Source organism: Notamacropus eugenii, chromosome 1 (genome assembly GCF_028372415.1).
Source record: "Notamacropus eugenii isolate mMacEug1 chromosome 1, mMacEug1.pri_v2, whole genome shotgun sequence".
Taxonomy (NCBI): Eukaryota; Metazoa; Chordata; class Mammalia; order Diprotodontia; family Macropodidae; genus Notamacropus; species Notamacropus eugenii.
In genome coordinates, this window is record NC_092872.1 from 680,340,421 (window position 1) to 680,351,859 (window position 11,439).

At 39.2% G+C, this 11,439-nt stretch overlaps 1 protein-coding gene across 1 annotated transcript; it reads right to left on the bottom strand.

Moving 5' to 3' along the window:
- Positions 1–1,658: 1,658 nt before the first annotated feature.
- Positions 1,659–2,585, bottom strand: LOC140519747 (putative olfactory receptor 1F12P). The gene has a single exon (XM_072633106.1). The coding sequence runs from the start codon at positions 2,583–2,585 to the stop codon at positions 1,659–1,661; it is 927 nt and encodes a 308-aa protein (XP_072489207.1).
- Positions 2,586–11,439: the final 8,854 nt, after the last annotated feature.

Below are 11,439 nucleotides of genomic sequence, written 5' to 3' on the forward strand. Positions count from 1 at the left end.
GAAACTATTCCAATTAGGATAGTAAAAGAAGTAATAGAGAGGATGGGATTAATGAAAGAGATCATGTTTGAGAGTCTTCAGGAACCCTCTATTTACTTCTTCCAGGCTGATATGAACTAGCTTATGTGCATGAAGATACCCAGACTGAGTTTGTCTATGTATATTATTGACTTACTATTGAGAAATGAAGTAGAATAGATTATTGTGAAGGTATCAAGTCTTAACAAGGATTCTTAAGATCTAAATATCAAATAAATCTCAAGTTGCAATTCAGGATGAAGATGCTCTGTGGGTCAAAATTGACTATTAGTTTGATGAGAAATCTTTGTACCAAATAGAAATCTGGCATGATCCTTCCTGCCTCTGGGAAGGTCATACAGTTTATTCCTACACAAGATTATTTCAGATTGAGGTAAAAGTGAATATAAGATGAGATGTTCTTCTTGCAAAGCTAAAAAGAAAACTGAAGCCAAAGGGAGGATAAAATTCAAGGCTAGGAAGAGATACTCAAAATTGAATCATCTTTGATGGGAGTGGGGCAGCAGAAGCTGTACTCTGTTACTGTACTGAGTACCTACAATTATAATCCTAGATACTGATTTTCCCTTTTTACAAATGCCTGAAATAAAATTGCTTCCATTGCATAAAAATGCCTAAGTTGAGTATGTCTGTGTAAGTGTAATGTTAATAGAGGGGGCAGCTAGGTGGTGCAGTGGATAGAGCACAGCGCAGGAGTCAGGAGGACCTGAGTTCAAATCTTACCTCATACACACTCTTACCTCATACACTTGACATTCACTAGGTGTATGACCTTGGGCAAATCACTTAACCCCAATTACCTCATCCTGGGTCATCTCCAGTCATCCTGATGCATATCTCATGGCTGGATTCAGATGGCTGTGGAGGAGAAGTGAGTCTGGTGACCTGCACAGCCCTTACTCATGCAAAACAAGTCAAGTGCAAGTCATGTCATTATTTCTCTGATGGCATCGTCTTCTTTGGCAACAAAGGATGAACGCACAAAGTTAATAGAATAGTTAGATCCTCTCTGCCCATTAATAGGTCTAAGACACGGAACCTGTGATCACATGGAGAGTGGATCACATGAAATTAAGATTGGGAGGAGCTTGCCCAAATAGGAGGGAGAGAAGAGAGAGAGAGAGAGAGAGAGAGAGAGAGAGAGAGAGAGAGAGAGAGAGAGAGAGAGAGAGAGAGAGAGAGAGAGAGACTGAGACAGAGAGCAGGATCAGAGAGTGAGAGCAGGCAGAACAGAGAGAAAGAAGCAAAACTTGTGTGGGGAGAGATAGGAATTTGTGTAGTGGAACTTGTTTTTTGTAGGGAGACCTGACTGACAAAAAGTTTAAGATGTGGGTACTCCCTGCATTAGAGATAAATGCCATGTTAAATCTTACTTCTTGGTATTCTAATGATGTCCCAAATGAATATTTTGATTTTGCTTTGAGGAAGACAGTTTATTACATTTGGCTAGTTAACCCTGGAAATGTACACATATTCATAGCTGCTGCTATGGGTATTGAATTGGCATTACAGTAAGTCAATTGTTTTCAGACTACCAAGGAAAGGAATAGACAAGAGAGAAAAAATGGAAAGGCTAGGTCCAACAGTGATCCTACACTAGTTATTTGCTCAACAAGACCCTAAACCCAAATTCCCATAAATAGCCTTCCCAGGGCTGCTTTGATTTCCCGGTTTTGCAAACTATAGATATAGGGGTTAAGTGTAGGAGCCACCACAGAGAACATGACTGTAGCCACAAGTTCTTGGTCTTTCTTTTGGCCCTCAGCCTGACTTGGGGGCCTCAGATAGACAGCTACTAAAGTTCCATAGAAAAGAAGAACAACTGTTAGATGGGATCCACAAGTATAAAATGCTTTGCGAAAACCCCCATGGGCTCGAACCTGAAAAACAGCAGCTCCAATGAAGACATAAGAGGCCATAATACAAACAGCAGGCACAATGATTACAGCACCACCCTCAACTATAGTTACCAGATAGTTGATGGAAGTGTCAGAGCAGGCAAGATGTAGCAAAGGATGTATATCGCAGTAGAAGCATGGGAGAACATGTTTGTCACAGAAGGTGAGCTGAGCAAGGAGGGATGTATGGAGCACAGAGTTCAGAGCAGTGCCTACCCACACAGCTCCTAGGAGCACCATACATCGTGGCAATGTCACCACAGTAGTATAATGCAGTGGTTTACATATGGCTACATATCTGTCCCATGCCATGGCAGCTAACACATAGCTATCCATGTTGCCTGCCATCAGGAAAAAGAAGACTTGGGACAGGAAAGCTGAATGGGTGATGGTCTGGTCCCCTGTCAGCAGGGCATAAAGGAGCCTGGGCATTGTAGCAGAAGTGAAGCAGAGATCTGCCAGGGACGGGTTGACCAGGAGCACATACATGGGTTTATGAAGGTGTGAGTCTGAGCCAACAGCAAGAAGGATCAGCAGGTTTCCTAGGAGGGCTGCCAGGTATAGGGTTAGGAATAGTGGGTACAGGAATTCTTGATGATTGGAGAAGGCCAGGAGAAGAAACTCGTAAGTGTTGGTCTGATTTTCCATTGTTTTGTTACTGCTGAATCTGAGGATTGGAAAGATGAAGAAATGGATTGAGAGAGAATCTCAGAGCTAATCCACCCAAAAGGCTGAATATTTAACAGCATTATGGGCTTTCAAAAGCATATTTCAGAATAATTTTTACAGCCAGTGTCTCTGATAGAGGCCTCATTTCTCAAATACATAGAGAACTGTGTCCAATCTATAAAAATATGTCATTTCCCAACTCGTAAATGGTCAAAGGATGTGAACAGGTATGTTTCAGATGTGGAAATTATCACTCTCTATAGTCATATGCAAAAATGTTTGAAATCACTATTAATTAGAGAAATGCAAATTAATACAAAGTTGAAATACCACATCATACTTATCAGATTGCCTAACATGACAAAACAGGAAAATGATAAATTTTGGAGAAAATTTGGGAAAATTGGAGCATTAATGCATGTTACAGAAGATGTGACCCAATCCAACCTTTCAGTGCAGCAATTTGGAACTATGTCAAAAAATCTAAAAACCTCTGCATATTCTTTGATACAACTTCTTGGGCTATATTCCAAAGAGATCGTAAGAAAGGGAAAAATATTCACATGTACAAAAATATTAAAAGCAGCTGTTTTTATTGTGGCAAAGAATTGGAAATTGAGGGGATGCCCATCAATTGGGGAATCATTGAACAAGTTGTAGTATATGAGTGTAATGGAATACTATTGCTCCATTAGAAATGATGACCAGCTGGACTTCAGAGAAACCTGTAAAACTTAGATGAACTGATGCTGAGTGAAATAAGCAGAACCAGGAAAACATTGTACATAGCAACAGCAACATTTAGCGATGATCAACTTTGATATATGGCTTTTCACAGCAATACAAGGATGAAAGATAATTCCAAAAGACTCATGATGGAAAATGCTACCCACATCTAGGGAAAGAACTATACAGTCTCAATGCAGAAGACAACAGACTCCTTTATTTTTAGTTTCTTCTTACTGGTGGCTTTTCTTTTGGTTTTAATTCTTCTATACAACATGACTTTTACAACATTTCTACAAAGTGGAAATACCTTTAATACAATTGCACATGTATAACCTATATTAGATTAAATGTTGTCTTGGAGAGGGGATAGTAGATGGAAGGAGAGAAAATTTAGAACACAAAATCTTACAAAAGGGAATATTGAAAATTAAAAACAAATAAATAGCTAAAACTTTAAAAAGAATAATCTTTTAAAAAGTATATTTATAATCTGATGAGATTTCAAAGATTTCAGCTATGGCAGAATCGTTGGAATAAGTTTATGAACTCTAAAGAGCACTGATATCAAGTCATATGCAAAATAAATGTTGGTAAGTCATGGTAGGAAAAAAGCCCTTACTTCCTTATTTCTCCCAAATGTCTTAACAGTTTCCTACACCCCTACTTTCTCTGAATTGCTAGTCATTTCCCAAACTCATTTCTAGAAATTTGTTTAAATTCTAAATTTCCAGTTGCTTCCAGAATGTATCCACTGGCCTTGACCAGAAACAAATAACTCTACAATAGGCATACTGTAAAGAAATAATACATGCAGGAAGGGGGAGGCACTACCTCCCCCTTCAGTATTTCTTCATAGCCCCATTCACAAGATCTTCTGGGGTTCTACTCTTTACTTGACAGGTTATCTTCCTGGTCTCTGGGGTGCAAAGACTCCCTTCCTGAAAAAAGAAAAGACTCTATCTTCCTTCAATGCTCCTGAGATATGTTAGGAAAAAGTTAAAACTTAAAAGAATCAGCCCTTGCTTCCAGGATAAATATGTTTTGTTATAGGAAGGTTAGGATTTCAATCTGAAATCAACCACTTCCCAGTCAGGTGAACCTGGGCAAGTCACTTAATATTTGACCTAGCAATATCATATTAAGACTTTCATTGCTCTTTTATATGGCTGGTTAGAGTCTGAAATGAGATGACATACATTTCATGGCATGTTCATGATGTATAAATGTATGTATATAAACATCTGTACATGTATGTTATGTATAAAATTTCATCGAGTGAATCAAACATCAAAAAGAAAATTGTCACACACTCACATCCATACATTTATGGATGTGTGTGTGTATCAGTTTTTTGTTTGGAGTAGAGAAGTAGAAACAAAGAGACTGTCCCTGGAGAAATGAATAAACAAATTATGCTCTATGACTGTAAGAATATCACTTTGCTATAAAAAATGAAAAATATGATAAATAGAGAGAATTGAGAAAAAACACAGATTAATGCAAAGGAAAGTAAACAGAGTTAGGAAAGTAGCATGCATTAATAATTCAACCAATTCCTGTGACTTCCCAGAGCAAGAAGCCATTTCGTGGCCACCAATGCCCTTTAACTTCTTTCTCCCCTCGTTAGAACTCAAGGGATCTAAGGGTAGGTATTCTATCTGTACCTTTGTAACCTTGACCTCGCTTACCTTTCCAGGCTTCTTAGACCTTATTTGCCAACATGTACTCTTCAATCCAGTGCTCTGCTTTACCTACAGACCTCCTTGACTTCCTTTTTTAGTCACCACTAAAAACTCATCTTTTACTTGGAAGTCTTTCCCAAACACTCTTTACTGTTGCGTCTTCCCTCTGTAAATAATTTCTATTTATCTTCTATATAGCTTGATTTGTATTTGTCTACATGTTGTTTTCCCTGTTAGGCTTTAAGTTTCTTGAGGACAGGGACTGTCTTTTGCTTCTTGTTCTAATCCCAGCACATAGCTTAGTACTTGGCACACAGAAGATGGTTAATAAATGTTTGTTCTTTGATAGCTCAACGAGTTCATTGTTTTTGAATTGGTAATACTTCTAACTACAAAAAGCACCAAGAAAAAATTCATGATTCCCATATGAGTCAAAATACAGGTAACATTTTTCTTCATAATCTGACTTACAAAAGATGTGAGTTTAGACTACAATTGATGTTGCTATTTAATGAATGCCAACTTCACTTATTAAGTTTCATTTAAGTAATGCATCTTTACACACCTACCTCACAGACTTTTGTCTTTCTTTTCCCATGGATCCTACGACTCTAAAAGAGAGACTGAAGTTAACAACTTCACCTAATTATGCCTCACTTACATCCAATTTATGCTCAAGACAAAAGACATGACCCTTACCATTTCACTATTTCTCCATTTCTTTACTTTAAAATTTAGAGACATCTCCAACCCCAGTGTTAGTATATTATTCTGATCAGCCATATTGGACTGTATATTGACTCTGAAGCTATTATGTCGTGTTGGTCCTCTTGGAATACAAAAGGAAACACAGTACATAAGAGGTGTATTCAAGCAGAACCAATAACTCAGTTAATCTCAGCTCCTTAAGAGCTTCAATTCATCTTTCATATTGATAACATATTTTTCCTATGCATTGGAATTCTCCTGTTTTCTCTTGTTAGAATTCCTCTCATGGCTCCCTACTTGCAGACTGGTTTCCTTTGACTAGCATTTCATTCCTTCAACATTTTGCTTCCATCCTACATTTCTGTATTTAAAGTATTTTCTCCTCAAATTAGAGTATTCACACAGTCCTTCATATACCCTGAACTCTTCTACCACTCTACCTCTGCTCACACAATTCCTTCTCCCTAAAATATCACTCGATGACTATCAAATTTCTACTCATCACTTAAATTCCAGATCAAAAACCAATCTTATAAAGAAATCTTTCTTGAGCCTTTGATCAGTAATAAATTTACAAAATTTGGACCTCTTAGTCATCAGTGATTGCAGTTATTTGTACATACACCATTTGATTAAAACCTTACTGTAATGCTAATCGAATTAAAATGCTGACAGGTTATGTCAGGCTCAAAGGATTTCAAGTATGGCCCCTAGGTGTATGTCTCTTTTGCGAGTGCAAGAGAGCCCTTCTGGTGAAGGCTGGACTCTGGCAAAGGGGACTAAGTCTGTAAAGACCTTGGGATTTGTCTCTCTTCCCACTGCCAGAAGACAGTAATCTTAATCCAAGCCAAGGTCCACATGCTTCTGCGGGTGAGATTTCTAGGAGTTCTGGATGGAGACTGAAGTGATGTTTTCCCTCAAACCATAAAGCAGAATCAGGATAGTAGCATATGGCAACTCCCTTCCTCAGGCTCAGTCCTCCAAGAGAGACCATGAAAGGTGACAATGAAAGGAACAAGTAGTAATGTGTAAAACTGTGCTTATTGTCATCAGTGCTTGCACTAGCAGCAAAGAAAGGAGTAACTGAAGAACTGGTATTCCTCACCCCCAATCTCCTGTCTTATTGAAAAGGGATTCAACTTCTATCCAATCCTAACCATGTCTTTTTATCCTGTTAGAAGCTCCATGTGACTGATTTGATATTATCTCATATAAACACCTGTGGTTGATCCTATTCTTTTATTTCTTTGAGTTCTTTCAATAGGAGCATGAGAGTGCATTTAAGGTTACAAAGGAGAGAGTGGTATTTCTGAGTGCAGATCTGGAATCCCAACCACACTGATAAAGGGGTTTGTTTTTTCTTTTTACTGCAGCCATTGTCACTGGGAGCGTATGTTTAATAACTATAATGCCAAGAACAGAATTACTATGAAATTGAACCTTAAGCCTTATGCAGTAACACCTAGGATTATCTGAGGACCAGCCTAGCTAAGCTGGAAAAGGCTCAGAACAAGGACAGTCAGAGAGTTTTTCACTTTACCCACTCCCAAAAACTATCCAACAAATGGTAGAATTGTGACTCCTTTTGTTATAAATAGTACTCATATTGATAATATCAAAGACAATTGTTCCATTTTATTTATCAAATAGACTATGTCTCCCTACTAGGCAAAATGTAAAGGCAAAGTGTACCTTCTCTACACTTTGTATCATCTCCAGTTCTTATTATAGTACTTTGTATCATCACATGATCAAATCATCAAATAAAAAATATCACACAAACCCAAAAATATTCTTGGAAAAAATTTAAGTTATTTTGAAAAATTGAGTAAGAGAGATCAATGAAAAAGTATGAAAAAATTAAAACTATCCAAGAAAATTGAGGAAAAAATGTTAACCACTTGGAAACTAGAATTAAGCAAGTGGGGGGGGCGGAGCCAAGATGGCGGAGTAGAAAGACGCACATACACATAGCTCTGAACCCACAACCCATAGAATGGCTACAGGGAAGTAACTCACGGCGAATTCCGCACCCAGAGGCCACGGAACATTGGAGCGTGGGAGATTTCTGTTCCAGAGAGACCTGCAAACCTCTCGCGGGGGGGTCCTTCGCGCTGCGGACTGGGCGCCAGGACTGGGAGCTGAGTGCAGCCCTGCAGCGGCCGCGGCACCGAGAGGAAAAGATCCGAGCAGGCTTCACAGACAGGATCTCCAGCGGCCACGCGGGTCCCTCCACCCACAGAGGGATCTGCAAACCTCTCGCAAAAGGTCCGTCGCGCTGCAGACACAAAACCCAGCCCAGACCTGCTGCGGCCACAGCTGCGGCACTGAGAGAAACAGATCCGAGCAGGCTTCAGGGACGGGATCTCCAGCGGCCGCACAAGTCCCTCCACCCACAGGTGACAGGGGTGGGTGAGAGAGTCTCTTTGGCGGGTCGAGAGGGGAGTGGGGTGCCCCCATAATTCAGGCCCCCCCCCGGGAGGTAGAAGCTGAGAGGCGGCTGCAGACAGGGGCTCCCCAAGCGGGCGGGAGCCTGAATCCATTGCGGAAGGTCTGTGCATAAACCCCTGAGGGAACTGAGCCTGAGAGGTGGCCCTGCCTCGACCTCAGCACCAGAACATAATCTCATACTGAATAGCAGCCCTGCCCCCGCCAAAAGCCCTGAGGCTGGAAGCAGCATTTGAATCTCAGACCACAAACACGGGCTGGGAGGATCAGGAGGTGAGGTGGGTGTGAGGAAAATATTCAGAGGTCAAGTCACTGGCTGGGAAAATGCCCAGAAAAGGGAAAAGAAATAAGACTATAGAAGGTTACTTTCTTGGCGAACAGGCATTTCCTCCCTTCCTTTCTGATGAGGAAGAACAATGCTTACCATCAGGCAAAGACACAGAAATCAAGGCTTCTGTGTCCCAGCCCACCCAATGGGCTCAGGCCATGGAAGAGCTCAAAAAGAATTTTGAAAATCAAGTTAGAGAGGTGGAGGAAAAGCTGGGAAGAGAAATGAGAGACATGAAGTCAAAGCATGAACAGCAGATCAGCTCCCTGCTAAGGGAGACCCAAAAAAATGTTGAAGAAATTAACACCTTGAAAACTAGCCTAACTCAATTGGCAAAAGAGGTTCAAAAAGCCAATGAGGAGAAGAATGCTTTCAAAAGCAGAATTAGCCAGATGGAAAAGGAGATTCAAAAGCTCACTGAAGAAAATAGTTCTTTCAAAATTAGAATGGCACAGATGGAGGCTAATGACTTTACGCAAAACCAAGAAATCACAGAACAAAGAGAGAAGAATGGAAAAATGGAAGATAATGTGAAATATCTCATTGGAAAAACAACAGACCTGGAAAATAGATCCAGGAGAGACAATTTAAAAATTATGGGACTACCTGAAAGCCATGATCAAAAGAAGAGCCTAGACACCATCTTTCATGAAATTATCAAGGAAAACTGCCCTGAGATTCTAGAACCAGAGGACAAAATAAATATTCAAGGAATCCACAGAACACCGCCTGAAAGAGATCCAAAAAGAGAAACTCCTAGGAACATTGTGGCCAAATTCCAGAGTTCCCAGGTCAAGGAGAAAATACTGCAGGCAGCTAGAAAGAAACAATTCAAGTATTGTGGAAATACAATCAGGATAACACAAGATCTAGCAGCCTCTACATTAAGGGATCGAAGGGCATGGAACAGTATATTCCAGAAGTCAAAGGAACTAGGACTAAAACCAAGAATCACCTACCCAGCAAAACTGACTATAATACTTCAGGGGAAAAAATGGTCTTTCAATGAAATAGAGGATTTTCAAGTATTCTTGATGAAAAGACCAGAGCTGAAAAGAAAATTTGACTTTCAAACACAAGAATGAAGAGAACCATGAAAAGGTGAACAGCAAAGTGAAGTCATAAGGGACTTACTAAAGCTGAACTGTTTACATTCCTACATGGAAAGACAATATTTGTAACTCTTGAAACATTTCAGTATCTGGGTACTGGGTGGGATTACACATGCACACACGCTCACATACATAGAGACAGAGTGCACAGAGTGAATTGAATAGGATGGGATCATATCTTTAAAACAAAATGAAATCAAGCAGTGAGAGAGAAATATATTGGGAAGAGAAAGGGAGAAATTGAATGGGGCAAATTATCTCTCATAAAAGAGGCAATCAAAAGACTCATTAGTGGAGGGATAAAGAGGGGAGGTGAGAGAAAAACATGAGGTCTACTCTCATCACATTCCACTAAAGAAAAGAATAAAGTGCACACTCATTTTGGTAGGAAAACCTATCTCACAATACAGGAAAGTGGGGGTTAAGGGGACAAGCAGGGTGGGGGGGATGATAGAAGGGAGGGCATGAGGAGGAGAGTGCAATTCGAGGTCGACACTCATGGGGAGGGATAGGATCAAAAGAGAATAGAAGTAATGGGGGACAGGATAGGATGGAGGGAAATATAGTTAGTCCTATACAACACAACTATTATGGAAGTCATTTGCAAAACTACACAGATATGGCCTATATTGAATTGCTTGCCTTCCAAAGGGAAGGGGTGGGGAGGGAGGGAGGAAGAGAAGTTGGAACTCAAAGTGTTAGGATCAACTGTCGAGTAATGTTCTTGCCACTAGGAAATAAGAAAAACAGGTAAAGGGGTATAGAAAGCTATCTGGCCCTACAGGACAAAAGAGAAGATGGAGACAAGGGCAGAGAGGGATGATAGAAGAGAGAGCAGATTGGTCATAGGGGCAATTAGAATGCTTGGTGTTTGGGGGGGGAGGGGACAAAAGGGGAGAAAATTTGTAACCCAAAATTTTGTGAAAATGAATGTTAAAAGTTAAATAAATAAATTTAATAAAAAAAAATAAAAAAAAAAAAAGAATTAAGCAAGTGGAAGCAAATGATATTATAAGACACCAAGATATAATAAAAACAGAAAAAAATAAAAGAGAATCTGAAAAATCTTATAAAAACAATTGATTTGCTGAACAGATCAAAGAAAGACAGGATAAGGATTTCTAGACTACCTGAACTTTATGATTAAAAAGAAAATATCTGGACACAGTATACAAAGAAGTTCTTAAAGAAAATTGCTCTAAAGTTCTAGAACAAGAGAGAGTTCTAGAACAAGAAATAGAAAAAATCTACCATCCACCATCTGAAATAGAACCCATGAAGAAAATTTACAGGAATGTCATATCCAAGTTTCAAAAATCTCTGGGTAAAAAGAAAATAATACAAGCAACAAGAAAAAAAAAACAACAAGAAATACTTTAAATATTCTGTAAATACAGTCAGGATTTCTCAAAAACCTAGCAACTTCTACTCTAAAAGAGTGTATGTTGGGGAATAATACATTTTAAAATGCAAAAGAACTGGGGTTGTATGGAAGAACAACTTATCCAGCAAAGTTGAATATAATCCTGAATGGAAGAAAAAAGGATATTTGATGAGTTGAAAGACTTTCATGTATTTATAACAAAAGACCAGATCTCAAAGGAAAAATCAACATAAAAGATTTAGAAGAAATATAAGAAGAAAAAAAGACTAATTATAAAGTTTACACACACACACACGCACACACACACACACACGCACACGATTAGTACTCTTAAAACTGCCATTATAACTAAGGTAGTTTAAAAGAAATGTTGGGGCTGAGCTGTGTATAATGGGGTGATTCTATAAAAGAATTGGGTAGGAATAGTAAGAAGGACCAATTA